This window comes from Lepisma saccharinum, chromosome 29 (genome assembly GCF_977018435.1).
Source record: "Lepisma saccharinum chromosome 29, izLepSacc3.1, whole genome shotgun sequence".
Taxonomy (NCBI): Eukaryota; Metazoa; Arthropoda; class Insecta; order Zygentoma; family Lepismatidae; genus Lepisma; species Lepisma saccharinum.
In genome coordinates, this window is record NC_139257.1 from 43,205,271 (window position 1) to 43,223,160 (window position 17,890).

Consider the following 17,890-nt stretch of genomic DNA (forward strand, 5'->3'; position numbering starts at 1 on the left):
GAAATATTCAATCATAACAGGTAAAATAAATTTACAAATTGCAAATTGACACAATATCTATACATTTCACAAACAAGGTTCTATAGAATCACGTACCTGATAAATATCTACTACTTTCCTTTGAAACATTTATCCAATCTCTTATTATACTCATTGTTTCAAAATAATACTACAGTAAAACCTGTCTATCCCGGAACATGATGGTTCCGAGGAAAATTTTCCATCTTAACACTTTTCCTTCTTATACAGGGTTGACTTTAAATACAGTATAGAGCGCTGCAGGAAATAATGGAAAGACAGATTTACATTTTGCATTACTTATAATGTAGAGTACTAATGCATGTACGTACAGTCTTGGACACAGCTGGCTTGTAACGACCCTATTGAAGAAGCAGTGAAACAAGCCATCCATGTCTGACCACCAAGCGCCTTGTGACTAGACAACCCAAACAGCATTGCAATTTTGCGGCTTGTATACCAGTCACGGGTATACATCTCTGTAAATTGAGTAGTGATGCCAAAGAGAAATACGAGATGAAGATTGTCGATCGTAATGTCTCGTGTTCTCGACATGGAATAATACTCGGTCCACGTTACGTTCCATTATTTAATGTTGTTTGGGAATGAACCTGACGGACTAGGTTTATATTTTCACTCCTTGCATTACAGTAAATTCCATATTTTACAATTATATTAATGCTTTGAACGAAAATAATGCCCAGAAAAACATCGAACACACGTTCACACCATTCTTCTCACACACATGCACGTGAAAACAAACACACAAAGCTAAGTTTGACTTCCAAGTGAATCTCCAAATAACAGTAAATGGAGAAGAACGATGTGCGAAACATGGGATTTTTCACATAAAGAATGCGTCTATTTGTGACATACGTGGTTTCTATTAATAGACAATGAAACAATTATGAGAGAAATTAACATGCATTTTCGTCTTCAGGTGCTGAGGAAAGAAACAGACTGACTGGAAAAAAGAAAGCAAGGTGCTATTGATAGGCTGTTGGTTAGCGTACAGAGCTTTCATCAGTGAGGTCTAGGTTCGATCCCCACCAAGGACATTTATTTTTATTCTTTTCTATTAGTGAAGAAGTATGTAATATTGTTTTCTAGGCATTTTGACGAAAGGATACGCATCAAATTTGTTCGTTTAATCTGTATTTTCATTCTTCTAATAAGTTCTCTATCGCAATGGGATACAGAGATTCTCTATCTAGGCGATGGATATCTTCTCAATGGTTACGTAGCTGCGATTCTCCAGTCCCTTACACCCACTTGTCTTATTTATTTACTTCATTTCATATCTAACGAAAACACACAAATATAGTTAGAACAAGAAACACACCTCGCTTCGAAGGTTCCAGACTCGAGTTCTGGCTTTTTTTTTTGTGAGGGTGATTATTCTTGTGTGTCTGTTTATCATCTCTGTCAAAAAAATATTCCTCATTATTGCCGTGATTAACTTAGGGAGAGACCAAAGCGACTGAAATAACAAAAGTACAGAAAATGCAAGACATATCTGCCTAGGCATGTTATACCTTGGGAATTAGCAATCTGAAAATTAACTTGCGTTTCAATCGACTACTTGCGAAAGAGTTTCGTGTTCTCTCGTTTGGAGTGTCGGTTATCATGTCGGACTAGCATGCGGGCAACCCGAGTTCGAGCCCAGCGGAAGGCAAGTTTTTTTTTGTCTAATTTTATCCAACCTTTTTTATAAAACTGAGGTTTCTGCAAAACCTTTTGAATTGCATGCCACTTCGTATGTTGGTAATCTGAAAGCATCAAAGATGAAAATTTGATGTTTCGAAGCGACGATGTATTTGTGTATGTGTTGAAAAAACACAGTTATTTAATAACGAAAAACATGAAGCCACGTGATCATTGAGAACGCTTCCTAGTTGTCAGTGCTAATATGGCAGTAACTACAGTCTGTCAACACACACCAACTTTTACGTTTCCCGTAAAATGATTACCTTTCCACGTTTCAAAATCATGAGTGCTGTCTAAAGCAATACTTTGATACTTGCGTTTGCATGTTCGAATTTAAAGTAATACGAAACTTTTTCCCCAGCAAATTACATTCAAACCATTAATAACTGTTTGAAATGTGATACTGATATCATATATATAGAAAGAATAAAAATGGAGAATTTCGCTTAATACAACTTATAAATAGGGAGCGGAAGTTGATGAAATGTCATCTTTTTTCTGACATCTCGGACACGATGCCCATTAAATATACACAATATTACATTTCATCTAGAACCCAAAAAAGGTAATTTTAAAGTTCATTTATTTGTCAGGTTTTAGGTCATTTTCCCGGATTTTCGGCATTTACCCATCATTTTTTGCAATATTCGGTATATTGTTTCATCATATTTTGTCACTTCTTTAATTTTGGTAATATTCTTGAATCTTTTCACCAAGGTATATATATCTCGCAGGATTGCAATTTACGAGCAAAAGAAATGCTGAACTGGTGACAGTCTTTGTTGTGTCGGGGGAAACCACCAGGTGCCCGTCTGGGGCAAACTCAGATTTAAGATCAGATAAGGAGAGGCTTGAAATACCATAGCTAGACCCCGTTTGCACTGAAAATCCTCGTTGCATATTTTAATTGAATGTGCATGTGCTATCATTTGGTGCCCTTTTTTTTAAAGCAAGATTGCATTTTGTTTAATTTCATTTTCATTTAAATTTTTAAACTGAAACCAACAAATTTGATGGTCATTTTTTGCATTTTACGTCATTTTTTCCCCATTTTTTAGGATATTCTATAGGTCATATACCTATATTTTTTAGGTCATCAACTTCCGCTCCCTACTTATAAATATATTAAATTATGTGGATACCTGATGTGAAACGTACGATGCACGATCAGAGAGCCTGAATGTTGCATTGAAAACTGCAGAGAACAATGACTGACTTATGAACAGTGAAAGGTTTTTCCATGCTCCAATGGGATTTTATTTATAACTATAAATAAACAAGGGAGAAGGACACAGGTGGGTATGATGAACTAAATTGTAATCTAAAAGTTTTAATTGAAGACACAAAACACGTTTGCGGTTAAAAATAGGGCATTCAATTTCAGACACATTACACTAACTGAAAGAGTATTTTCAAAATTAATAGTATTCTCGTTCTTCACCTTTTTCTCAGTTGTGACACATGTCAATTTCCTCTATATTATCTGTATTCTCACTGGGACAAACACCCACATCCATGCCCGAACCGAGTATTGGTAATATCGCACGCTAGCCAACAATTCCAGAGGAAAAGTTTGATACGCGGTTTAGTGGTTCCAAGTGGTTAAAATCCCACTTTAAACTATAGATCCAGTTTTCTTACTGTGCATAAAGTGGACTTAAAAAGAAGGAAGAAATCGAGGAAAAGCGCTTGAAGGTTTCGATGAGTTCCAAGTGCCTTGATGAGGCGAAGCTATTACATGATTTTCAAGTGGTCAAGTGGCCCCGTGGTAGCGGATACGTTTCACGTACAGAAGGCTTTGAGTTCGATTCCAGTTCTATTGCCCTATGTTTTTTTATATAACTCGAGCAACTAATTATTGCATTTTATTTAATAATTTATTTGAGTAAAAGTTAAATACATTTTTACTTTATTTTTTGGTGGAAATCTTTACTTTACCGTTTTAAATTTTATTTGTGAAATTTTTTTTGCGATAGTTTTTTCCACATATCTCATCATTTTACAAACATACTCAACAAAATGTTATGCCTGGCGAAAAGTATACATTTATTTCGAGAAAATGATCCAGAAATACATATAATACTATTCACAAGAAATTATCGTAATCGTTTGGATAACAAAATTCAACAATTCGCATTGAAAATAAAATAAGAATGTTCGCAATAAATAAATTCAAATATATAGTCGCTCGAGTTAAGAAAAAAAATTGGATGCAATCAAAGGGGAATCGAACCTAGTATCTCCTGCGTGTCAAACTTACACGCTACCAACCCACCACCTGGTCTACTGTCAGTCTGACAATCTAATCGTCTTATGAGTAACGCTTGCTAAGTTTCTAATCTTTGAAGCGCTTGTAATTGTTGTTGTGTGTCACGGAGTTATGTTTACTGCAACATTTGAGCACACAATCCAAACATACGTAAATTTTATACACAGAAAACATGGGTTTTCTGCACATAATTACGGAGCATGCGCTCTGAACCTCGCAAAAGTTACTGAAGCTTGTCTTCGATGCTGACAGTTGGCCCCGGAGTCACGTGGTCTATCTCGTTATCAGTCGACATGACCTTGAGCCTGCAGAACCAGCACACTGAAGTGAACGAAGGTATTTTACGTGATTTGTAAACTGGAAGAAAACATGCCACGCGTTACAACAGACAGAGGTTTGTCTTCAGCTTTGGGACAGACAAACCACACTAGGCATACAGACAGAGTATAATGTAAGATAAAAGGAAATTATTTCTCCGTCTCCTCACACTGACAATTTTATTGCCTTTTTTTGGAGGTATTTGGCCACAGAAACGGGATTATATTATTGAAGTCGTATCTCGAGTGATGGCTTGGTTCAGTATGCTGATCAGGTTTTCTGACAAAAGCAGGACGAGCTACCCATTGTCTAATTGTCTATCTTTTATATCTGCTTCCTTCATCATCCGGTATAAGGCAGACAAGCACATACCACAAATATGTAAGAGAACTATTGCTAATTTGGTAACTTGTCTTGCAATTGAATTTCTGTCATGAACAGCTGCAAAGAAACAAAGGCTTTCCTTTTAAAGGATTACACTGAATAACTGTTATTTGATTAGGATACTAAAATGACTTCAGTATTTACATGCAGTACACAAGAGATTCTAAACACACTCTAAAACATACTACTGTTCATTTCAACGTATTATTTCAACAATCAAGACACAAAATAAAGGGCATGCTCAAGAAAAATTATGTTTCTTTGATTATCAAGTGCATTACGTGGTTAACATCAAGTTTGGATTTGCCGGTTATCCAAATATTATTAATTCTGAAAATAGTCTTTCAGTTAGTGTAATGTGCCTGAAATTGAATGCCCTATTTTTAACCGCAAACGTGTTTTGTTTCTTCAATTAAAACTTTTAGATTACAATTTAGTTCATCATACCCACCTGTGACCTTCTCCCTTGTTTATTTATAGTTATAAATAAAATCCCATTGGAGCATGGAAAAACCTTTCACTGTTCATAAGTCAGTCATTGTTCTCTGCAGTTTTCAATGCAACATTCAGGCTCTCTGATCGTGCATCGTACGTTTCACATCAGGTATCCACATAATTTAATATATTTATAAGTAGGGCGCGGAAGTTGATGACCTAAAAAATATAGGTATATGACCTATAGAATATCCTAAAAAATGGGGGAAAAATGACGTAAAATGCAAAAAATGACCATCAAATTTGTTGGTTTCAGTTTAAAAATTTAAATGAAAATGAAATTAAACAAAATGCGATCTTGCTTTTAAAAAAAAGGGCACGAAATGATAGCACATGCACATTCAATTAAAATATGCAACGAGGATTTTCAGTGCAAACGGGGTCTAGCTATGGTATTTCAAGCCTCTCCTTATCTGATCTTAAATCTGAGTTTGCCCCAGACGGGCACCTGGCACATACGAAGTGGCATGCAATTCAAAAGGTTTTGCAGAAACCTCAGTTTTATAAAAAAGGTTGGATAAAATTAGACAAAAAAAAACTTGCCTTCCGCTGGGCTCGAACTCGGGTTGGCCGCATGCTAGTCCGACACGATAACCAACACTCCAAACGAGACAACACGAAACTCTTTCGCAAATAGTCGACTGAAACGCAAGTTAACTTTCAGATTGCTAATTCCCAAGGTATAACATGCCTAGGCAGATATGTCTTGCATTTTCTGTACTTTTGTTATTTCAGTCGCTTTGGTCTCTCCCTAAGTTAATCACGGCAATAATGAGGAATATTTTTTTGACAGAGATGATAAACAGACACACAAGAATAATCACCCTCACAAAAAAAAAAGCCAGAACTCGAGTCTGGAACCTTCGAAGCGAGGTGTGTTTCTTGTTCTAACTATATTTGTGTGTTTTCGTTAGATATGAAATGAAGTAAATAAATAAGACAAGTGGGTGTAAGGGACTGGAGAATCGCAGCTACGTAACCATTGAGAAGATATCCATCGCCTAGATAGAGAATCTCTGTATCCCATTGCGATAGAGAACTTATTAGAAGAATGAAAATACAGATTAAACGAACAAATTTGATGCGTATCCTTTCGTCAAAATGCCTAGAAAACAATATTACATACTTCTTCACTAATAGAAAAGAATAAAAATAAATGTCCTTGGTGGGGATCGAACCTAGACCTCACTGATGAAAGCTCTGTATGCTAACCAACAGCCTATCAATAGCACCTTGCTTTCTTTTTTCCAGTCAGTCTGTTTCTTTCCTCAGCACCTGAAGACGAAAATGCATGTTAATTTCTCTCATAATTGTTTCATTGTCTATTAATAGAAACCACGTATGTCACAAATAGACGCATTCTTTATGTGAAAAATCCCATGTTTCGCACATCGTTCTTCTCCATTTACTGTTATTTGGAGATTCACTTGGAAGTCAAAACTTAGCTTTGTGTGTTTGTTTTCACGTGCATGTGCGTGAGAAGAATGGTGTGAACGTGTGTTCGATGTTTTTCTGGGCATTATTTTCGTTCAAAGCATTAATATAATTGTAAAATATGGAATTTACTGTAATGCAAGGAGTGAAAATATAAACCTAGTCCGTCAGGTTCATTCCCAAACAACATTAAATAATGGAACGTAACGTGGACCGAGTATTATTCCATGTCGAGAACACGAGACATTACGATCGACAATCTTCATCTCGTATTTCTCTTTGGCATCACTACTCAATTTACAGAGATGTATACCCGTGACTGGTATACAAGCCGCAAAATTGCAATGCTGTTTGGGTTGTCTAGTCACAAGGCGCTTGGTGGTCAGACATAGATGGCTTGTTTCACTGCTTCTTCAATAGGGTCGTTACAAGCCAGCTGTGTCCAAGACTGTACATGAATAAAAATGTGATACAGTCGCAATAAGCATAGCAGAGATTACAATTATGTAACTACACAACATGTTGGTACACTGTTGACAGTATTGTAAGAACGTACAGTACGTACTTATGTATCTTTTCGAACCCGGGACCACTGGCGTTGTAGCACGATGTGCATAGAGGGAAAGAGAAAGATTGAAAGATGGAATAAGAGAGGTGAAGAAATATTGAGATAAATGTGAAGAAAAAAGAAAGAAACAAAGAGAGATAACAAGAAAAATAGAAAGATGACGAAAGAACAGAGGAGAAATAGACAAAGAAAGGTGGAGAAAGAGGGTAAGAGATGAAAGAAAGAAACAGAATCGTAACAGCTATGAGTATTGTAGCGCATTCTTTCATATCGACAATGTTATTGATAAGCGAGTGGCAACAGAGGCGTGTTCCACTTACAGTATTGCACTGTTTTCTTGCAAGCGAGAAAAATAAAGGAAGAAATTTCCGGCTTGCTGAGAATAAAAACATCTCGTTGGTCTTTAAATGGTGTTCCATTTCCGTGTTAAGGAGGTTTCCACCTTAAGCAGGTCATTTTCAGGTATAAAATTGGTCCGTTCTGGGGACTTTTTCTGTATTTACAGGTTTCCTTCTTACAGAGGTTCCGGGATATGCAGTTTTTACTGTACTTATAATGGCATTTGTAACATTTTGAAAAGCTAAATATTGAGTCTAAAATATTTTTGACTAGAACTGAATTTTAGAGCAAGGAATAAACCACTTGCTCTTGAATCATGTTTCTCATATTGTTTATATTTTCATAATTTAGTTAACATAATGAGTCACATGTCTTTTTATTCTTTCAGGCACAAAACTTAAGGAAGAAGCTATCCCGTGTTGAGGATGACAATGAATCTTTGGTGTTGCAGCTGAAGAAAATGGCTTCCAAGGCCAGAAGTATGTTCACATTGCCTTCTTCTGTTTCAAGTTGCAATTATTTGGCATTTATTTGACCCAAGTAGTAATTTTTTCTCATGACATTTAAACCTTTGTGCTTGACCTTTTGATTTTACTGAATATAAGAAAGCAGCTCATAGAATTTTGCATTAATTAAAAATGTCACTTATTTTACAAATTTATAAACAATTCCAAATATTATTGGCATGAGATTTATTCCAATTTATTTTATCTCTGTCTCAAAGATGGCATGTAATGAACATAATGTGCAATTGAGATATATTTTCAATTATTGCACAACTAATTATTTTGAATTATTGTTTGATGTGTGTCCCAGAAACACTGTGTGTCCAGCATGCTAAGTCTTCAGAAATATCACATCTAATTAAATCAACCCTTAGCCTACAAGTTAACATTTGCAAAACATCCATAATTGTTTTTATTATAATATACTATGCAACTTGACCTTGGCTTATTGTATGCAATGCATATGATAGTTTAATGAATACTATATTTTTTATACTACATTTTGTTTTGTCATTAACATTAAAAAATGCTTCGGTTCTGTAACCATTTTCTACTGCTGCACAAAACCAAATATCATTGTCTCAGAAGGTACTAGATGTTTTACAATGTGCTGTCCTTTTCTATACATGATAAATTACAGTCTTATCATTTCCAGCTTACTGAAAAGATACAATCATTACATAAATTATACTATTGCTAACACATCTTTGTAAAATATGAAATATGTTTCTTTGTATAAAACACAATGTAAAGGATTTTCACAATAATCAAAAAATAATTTAGGTGTATCTAATTATGTTGTGAGCCATAAAGTTTACTTTTAATATTTTTAGGTTACTTGACTTCATTATTGGAACAATAAACATTTATAATGCATTTATGTATCTTACATCATGAACCAACACAATTAAATTGGTTTAATTTTATTCACAATATTTTAAGTGCTCAAACACTTATCATCAGTTGATATTTGAGTCTTGAGAATTTCATGTTGAAAAGCCCTTAAAAAAATTGCAGTCATGTTCCTCATAGTTAATAATGATAATAATAAATTTCTTTATTAAGCAGGAGAAGAACAGCTAGATGTTACTCAAAAGTCTTTCATTCTCTGGGCCTCCCTGATGGCATGGTGGTAGCATCATTGCATTATAATTAAGGGGTCCCAGGTTCAATACCCGGTGGAGACACATAGTGCTTCGGATCCCACTTTAAACTGTAGGCCCAATCCCGATTAGCCTTACTGTGCATAAAGTGGACTTAAAACTCCAAATCATCCAACCAACCAAATCTTCCTTTCTCGGTTATTTTTCATCACTTTTCTGCCTCTTGTGTTAATTGTGACAAGGAGGATGATGAAACAAATACATCCATGTCTTATGAACCTGTGACCTCTGCCACAAAGGCCAGCTTCATAAAATATGAAACTGATCTTTAATTTATACGTTTCTCTGCTTCTTTACCTGTGAAAACTTGTTAAATTATTAAAATCACAAGAACATTACTAAAATCAAATTGTTAGTTTAATAATTTTTAAATAAAAAATGATGGAATATAGAACAAATAATTACCAGATCACTCTTAAGCATAAAAGATGAAAAATTGTGCAAATACATTGGAAAAAGGAACAGGAAATATCTCTTACAAAGCTATTTAAAAATCATTGAAAGAATGCAGATATTAATAGAATTATTCACTTTGTAAATTTAAAGCAAATTTACAACACAATGACAAAAATGAATTGTATGAATTGTTCTTTAAGTTAATTTTATGCACAGATAGGCTAATCGGGACTGAACCTACAGTTTAAAGTGGTATCCCAACCACTGTGCACTGTGCCTCCACCAGGTATCAAACCCATGACCCCTTGATTACAAGCCAACACTGTGCCATTGAAAGAACAGAAGTAGCATTATTATATTATTGACATAAACATTAACATATTATATATCATTACTTTTGTAGACTGAAGATATGAATAACATCAATGTTTACTATACTATGTTGTGTTTTTAGAAATACACATAAGAATGAAAAATATTATGCATTTGCATATTTTAATTTCTAAGACAATAGAAAACTCAAAGAAGAATACAACAGAGTATAAAAAATTCTTGATGTGGAGTGGAATGCAGATGGATAGTATTCCCCAAATAGGGAAAACTATGCAAACCATTCTCCAGTTAGCCCATTGTCCCTACATTAAAACAAAGCAACATCCCCAAGGCCCATGCAAACCCCTCACACCTAATAATTTCCATTTTGAGCACTGAGTATAAACAAAATAAAAATTACTTTCATCGTGAAAAAAATCAGTGAAAATTGCCTTCATCATTGTGTTTTATGTAAATCAATAAATTACCATCTCACATCTGTGATTTTTTTGCCATTATGTTGTAAATTCCTAATTATTACAGACCTGTTTATTTTTCTTTTTGAAATTAGTAGAATCTTCATGTAAGTTACTCATTGAAATTTTGCTCATTTCAAAACATATATGTATTATTCTCCTAATATTGCATCTAGTACCTCCTGTCTAAAGGAAAGTCAATTGAATGTAGATGGCAAATGTTAGATATAAGTGCAGTTACTGAATCTGTTATTCTTCTAAGCTGCATATATTTTTGTCAAAAACCTGTTTTATAATATTGATAGCAAATCTTTCAATAATAATAACACTAAAATTATAAAAAATATTATTTCATTAACCACAATTCAATATTATACTATGATATTCTTATACAGTTAATGTTGAACACAAATGCCTCACAGGATGTAGCACATTCACGAGTTTCTCAAGGAATTGTAGGATTGTTGTCTGCTACTTGTTAGAAGTATTTTTGGAAGATTTCAAACAATAGAGTAATATGATCCACTCTGGGCCTAGTGCTGTTTAAGGCAATGAATTCAGCTTCTTTAGTTTTCTTATTTGTGAATTATTATGACTTTGATAATTTTTTTAAAGATTCGTTATTCTATCCTAGTTTAATGTGATGAATAAAATAATCTATAATAAATATCACTATAGCATGCATGAAATTCAATTATTGAAATATTTTTGTCTAGGGAAAAGAAATTTAAAAATAATTAAGTTTGTAGCTGGTTTACTTTTCAACTACACTCCTGACCAAAAGTTTGGAATATTGGTACAGTGGAACTCCGATTTTACGTTCCCGGATTTCACATTTTCTCGCATTATACATTTAATCTTGATGGTCCCAACATAGCAAAACATTACAAAATTTCCCTCAATTTTACATTTTCCTGAATTTTAAGTTTTTTCAGCTTGGTCTGAAAAACGTAAAATCAAGGTTTCACTGTATATCATGTATTAGGTGATAGGCACAGCCTTGGATATTCAAAACTTGTTGTGCCTAACATAACAATATTCCACATTTTTTGTGAGAAGTGTATATAATTTACCCCTTGAGTAATAATAACAAAATGAAACATGAAGGTTTCAGTGAGTACAGATTCTTTAACAAACTGACCAATCGGTCTCTGAAAAATTTTGGTTATAGGTGCTACATATATTGTATGCTGCAGGCCCTACGCCCACCTAGGGCTGGCCCTGCTCTCATCCACCATATTCTCACTCTCAGCCTCATCTCAAAGGAAAGATTATTGCCATTCAGCAAGTATCTCCACTTTCTTTAAGAAGCCATCATTAATAAGTTCAAACTTAAACTATTAAGCATGTCCGAAGGAAAACACTCTTGGAATTCAGTTTCATTATGATCCAATTACAGAATAAAGATTAATTTCTGATAACTAGGGCTAGGATTTTGATGCAAATGTATCTTTTTTTTGGTAAGGCAGAAACATTGCATAAGTAGATAGAAACGTGTTTTACACTTAAGTGAATTAATTAGGATGCCTTTGTAAGGCATTTTTTTTTGTATTTTTTGACCCTTTTTGGAGTAAAGTCATTTTTTAAACTTATTAAACCGTGTAAGTCATTTTTCGGCCTTTTAAAATTCATTTTATTCATTTTTGTACATTTTGGTTAAAGAAGGGGCATTTTACATGCAAATGTAACCCTTTGAAGGGGAGAGGTTCTGGACTCTCGTCTCATTGCCTTCAGTGCACTTCTGAACGATTGTGTTTGAAAAAACAAATAAATTCTGTGCAGAATTGTTGACACAAGCTGTTGTGTAATAATTCAGCTCAAACAATGTGATTCCCCCCTCTATCAGTAAATATATTGTTTGCCAGACAGATTATTGTTAAAAAATAAGGGGTACAAAGTTTTGGGCTCTGTATCGGACATTTTGTCAGGGAAGCAATTTGCACTCTATGGAATTGAAAGTGACTTAACAACAAGTGATATTGTTCTTTTCAAGTACACTCCTCTTGTGTCGGTGGAAGTAGAGAGAATTTTTTTCCGTGTACAAGGCTTTCTTGCCTGAAAACCGACAATCATTCACTTTTGAAAGTTTGCAAATGATTTTCGTTTTGTACTGCAACTCAGTACTTAAAGTGTAAAATATGAAAAAAGTGAACTTTCTTACGTGTACTATCATACGCAATTAACATGTGATAGATACTGTAACGTTAATTTGTAATTTGAATTTCTCTTGGTAGTTTATAAATTTGTTTTACAAATCTTTCAGAATTTTTAGGTCATTTTTCTACGTTTATAGGGCATTTTCTTGCATGTATTAGGTCATAAAAGCATTTTCTAAAGGTCATTTTTTGGCAATTTTAAGGTCATCAAAATCCTAGCCCCTCAAAGAGTTTCAAGGGTGTAATTGGCTTTGACGTTTTAGTATTCTGAGTGTTGCAACACTGAATCTAGTTCCATTGTTTAAGTCGAGGATGACCTGAATTGCACTTTCAGCAATCAGAAGGAGTTTCCTGTGAAAAGTTACTAAACATTCCAGCTAGCAGCCCATACTTTCCCATAAATTATGGTAATTTTTAAATTGTGTGGAAAGATATTATTGATTCTTTGGTGAAGTACATACATAAAGTACTGTTATACAGCGTGGTTCCCTCCATCACTTCACAGTGTTACAAGTTTAGCAAAAATGTTTATTAATTTTTTCATGTGCCAGTTCATTTGGAAGAAGTAACACAAACAAAATAATACAACAAATATACTAAGTTTCTAAAAATTCAACAAAATTATAATTTGCGTGTTAAGTAAGTGCTTACTGCAATCTGCACAAGTGTAAACTGAGGGGGGGGGGTGATAATGTAGAGAATAAAAGAATCTAAATTGAAAAATAAGTGTTATTAATCATAGAATTTTAAAGACAATAATACCAACTGTTATACCTTAAATTTATTGTGTTTTAAGCCTTTGGCTGAAATGATTCCATCCTCAACATACACACAATATTTTTTCACTCTTTTTCTTTTAAAAAAATAAATGCAATAATGATACTAAATATTATAAAATGTAAAAAAATATTAAAATATTTAATGAATTTAATATGAAATTATATTTTTTTTTACTGATTGAAATTGATTACTGAAATGATTTACTAATTAATTATCTTATTTCTCATTTGGATTGTGATGTAATTTATTTTACTTACGAGTGTTGTTGATTGTGACAGGCCGACGTCGCAGTCCAAGTCCTGCAAGAATGACACCTGAACCAAATCTTGAAAAGGATGAAGGCATATCAGATGACTTAGATGACCCAGCAGAATTAAGGTTGCAGCTTGAATTAAATGAACAGGTAAGCACTTAGTGTCTGCATAACTTCAATGAAAATGTAGGAATTTATAGAAAGTCATATTATAGCACTTAAAAGTGTAAACAGATGAAAATCAAGAAAAGTTTATATTCAGTCCACATAAGATAAATGGGGCCCCAGGCACCTCATATGTTAAACAATGTTCGGGCTTACCCGGTACCGCACAGTAAACATGAGAAATATGGTTAAGGTGTATCGCCCCCTTCATGGTTATTTTGTGCCCTAAAGATGAGAAATTATGAAAAAAGAATCTATCAGATTTATTGTAGTATAGCATCGAAACTACTATTCTGGAAGCAAAAATAATAATAAACAAAAAGATAGGGATTTTTTTTTTTTGAAGAAGTTTGTTTTTGAATCATTACATTTGGAATTATAAAACAGAAGTTACAGTGATTTGTGTAAAGGTCTGGGAACGATAAATCACCACACGCCACTGATCAAAAATGGCTGCCAAATCCAAACGTAAACCTGAAAAAGAATTCAATGTCGGTTTTGAACACTTGAAAGATGTCGAAATAAGTAGTCAAATTATAAATATTTATAAAAATGGTGAGGCGACAAATTAATTAGAAATTGGTCGAAATGGTATGGAATGACCCAACTATATTATAAACATTCACTAAACACAATATTCTCACACTCATTTCTATTGTGTTATGCTATGTGTTTGATATATACAGGGTGAGTCACCTAAAATTACCACCAGAAATATTTCATGAACAACAAAAAATATTCAAAAACCACTTTCGCAGATATAAAGGTATGAGAGGGGCCCATTAAATTAGTGGACACAATACGTTCAACTACGTAAGGAAGTACGATTTCAACACAAACTTAGTTTTTAAATGGAAACCCCATTTTATTTTATGTGCAGTTGAAAGTAGGGAGAAAATCATTAAGAAAGGCTTTTGTTACATTGGAATGGGTCAAGTAATTCTCAAGTAATTGTAATGTGAAGTTGACGCTTGAAGCAAACATCTTGATATTTCGATATATTGATGTAAAGTCGATATTTTTAAAATATCGATGTTGATATTTTAACGATATCACTGCTGTTATCTGATTTTCTATACCAGACTCCACTCGTATGTTTTCAAGTAACCGGGGTGGATAAAAATCATGATTTTTATCTTTTAAAAAATCATTTTTCATGATTTTTTATTTAAATCGATTTTTTAATATATATTTTTTAAAAAAACATGCTTAAAATGCTGAGTGTTTGAGTAACTTTTCTTCCAGTAGAATAACATTCTGGATGTACAATTGTACATCTACAATTGTAACTTAAAATATATTTAAAAGTCTTCGTAGCTGAATTTTGGTAATTTTTTAATGATAGTTTGCAAAATATCAGCTTCCATGTTTATTTACAATTTAATGATAATGACACTATTTATGGTTTAACATGATTAGTATTTTGTATATTTTCCTACACAAAATGTTTGTTATTTTTGCCCATAAAATTATTGCATTCTAAATCAAGAGAAATGTGTTTTTACATTTTACATATTACATTCCTTTCATATGGGCTTCACCTTATCAGTACATATATTTTGTTTCCCTTCTTTTTCTTCTTAGAGCCTAATAAACAGCCGGACCCTTTGGCCGAGTGGTTTTCACATCGTGCTGCGATGCCAAGGGTACCAGGTTCGAATCTCGCTCGGGCTTGGTTGTTTGTGAATGTCCATTCATCAATTTCATCATTCATCCCCATCTTCGCAAATTAGCCAAGAGGCACAAAATGCGAAGTAAAAGAAACTCAATCAATCAATCAATAAAAATCCAATAAACAGCACTAAATGATGATGAGATTAATGTACTTTCATGAAAATTGGTTCTGATACAAAAATCCTTATGTACAGTATTCTATAAATTATTTCTTTAAAGTGATTTCAATCAGTGAATTTTTTTAAGAAAATCACCTGATTTAAATCTTGCTTTAATTTCTTCACTTTCCTTGAACCAAAGACTAACCACTTGATTAATATTGAAGCATGCAGGGGTGGCTAAATCTCAGCAAAGTATTATCCACAATTTGGATATTTGTTTTATCCTGATACCACATATCAATCTAAATGCCATCTTTCCAATATCTATTATCTGGATTATTTGTATACAGAGATATTTTTGAATTATTCAAATACTGTAACTATTATCTGTACTATTAAAATTATCTGATTATCCACTTAATCATCATCTAAATAACCAGATCAGTGATTATTGTGTATCCATCTTCTTGATTTTTATCCAAACCTATATTTAATATCTCATTGTAATTTTCATTTGACACTCACTGTATAGTGATTTACTATAGTAAATGCATGACATCAGAGAAAAGCAAATGTTATCACTGTTAAGTTTTGAAAAGCATGAAGGTGAATATTGTTTTCTATATGTGTAAGATATAATGCTTCTATCCTATTTATGGTATGTTCCAATGGAGGAGAGGTTTATCCTATGTGCTCTTAAATAAATTACATTACATTACTTTTATGGAAGAAGAAACATAAAATAATAAATGTTTTAATTATGTATTAAAGGAGGCAGCAGTATTAAGGAGAAAAGTAGAAGACCTCGAGGTGCAGAGTGAATCAATGAAGACACAGATAAAGGAACTACAGGACAAACTTGCAGAGAAAATCACAACACCTAAACATTTTCCTGTGACTTCAGAGCCCAGCAAAGGAGGTGGTGCAATTTATGATAAAAAGATGAAGGTGAGTTTTCTAGTGCATATTGAATTATCATCAGAGAACTGATTTATATGTATTAAAAATGTGCGAAATATGTATTTAGTTAATTTCATCAATTGTAAAAGTTTACCTTTTTAATAATATGAGGCATTACACGAGCTACATAAAATACGGTATGCTTACATTGGAATTCGTTGTGTTTCCATTTTCTGTTTTCAAAACAATGAATACCAAATTTTTGTTGTAAGTGTTTGAACATGAATTTCCTTCTGTTGTCTTTAGGATGCATTTATATTGACTAAAATGGGAATGTATTTAAATTTGTCCGTTATTCTCAAGAAATTCACCCAACTTTTTCGGTCACATGGAGACATGTAGTTATTGCATGAATATTTAGGATATAAATAAGGAGAAACTAGTACTCACTTTATCCACAAAGCTGTTTTTTCTTCTTTTTCGATTAATTTCAGTGGCCACTGCCACCATCCTCATTGGAACTTGCTGTACTGTTGCTTCGCATGCATCTTTTGTTTGTAGTTCTCCGGCTGCCGCTAGGTGCGCTGTTGTTAACTGTGCGTCTGGGTTTGTGTTGTCTACTATTTCCGAGCGATAACTGTTGTAGTAGGGGAATCCAAGTGTGGTGCACTTGCCCACTATCGATGTTTAGCTCGTGCGGGCAGTATGTTTGGCTTGAACCTTTTGAATTTTATGGCTATTGTATTTGGACCTGCCGATGTAATGTGCCTTGCATTCTCACTCTGCATCGTATACACCTGGGTTATCAAGGGGGGAGAGGAAGTACTGTTTGTGTTTGTTCAGTTTATCAGCTATTTTGGAATTGGGTTTGTGCGCTACTTTGATGCCATATGGGAGAAGGGCTTTGGATATGCGGTTGGAAGTGGTGGGATGGTAGGGGAAGGCAAACCATTTATAATGGCTGCTGGGGGTTGATTGCGGATGGGTTGATTGTGGTTGGTTGGTTGGTTAGGCACAAAAGACGCATGCCAAGCAACAGTACAGCAAGTTCCAACGAGGATGGTGGCAGTGGCCACTGAAGTTAATCGAAAAAGAAGAAAAAACAGCTTCGCGGATAAAAGTTAGTACTAGTTTCTCCGTATTTATATACTACCACGTCTCTCTTTTTCCAATTATGAATTTAGGATATGTTGAGAAATGTTCTAAAATATTGAAATAATATGTAAAAATATCTAAAATATGGGCCAAAACCTATTATGTGTACAAATATGGAAAATAAAAACTGAATTTTTTGAGTGTACATGCCATGATGTGCAAAGATAGTACAAAATACAGGGTGTCTCAAAAGGTACTTTACAACTTTGATGTCACACAGCACAACTTGCAATTGACATAAAGAAACATACCATGCCCCATTTGATGTACCAACACATAAAGTTTTATTGTGTGTAGTGCACTTCAACATGCGCACTTCTG

The 17,890-nt window shown here is 33.8% G+C and overlaps 1 protein-coding gene across 5 annotated transcripts in view; it reads left to right on the forward strand.

Moving 5' to 3' along the window:
• The window catches only part of LOC145981333 (uncharacterized), a 292,919-nt gene that overhangs the window by 161,030 nt on the left and 113,999 nt on the right, over nt 1–17,890 (forward strand). For 4 of the 5 annotated variants that reach the window (XM_083114544.1, XM_083114543.1, XM_083114546.1 and 1 more), the window contains exons 10-11: nt 13,600–13,724; nt 16,286–16,462. In XM_083114544.1, the coding sequence (XP_082970670.1) occupies nt 13,600–13,724; nt 16,286–16,462 (302 nt within the window). Of the gene's footprint in view, nt 1–7,920; nt 8,012–13,599; nt 13,725–16,285; nt 16,463–17,890 lie in introns of all 5 variants that reach the window. The other variant, XM_083114547.1, reaches the window with a different exon arrangement.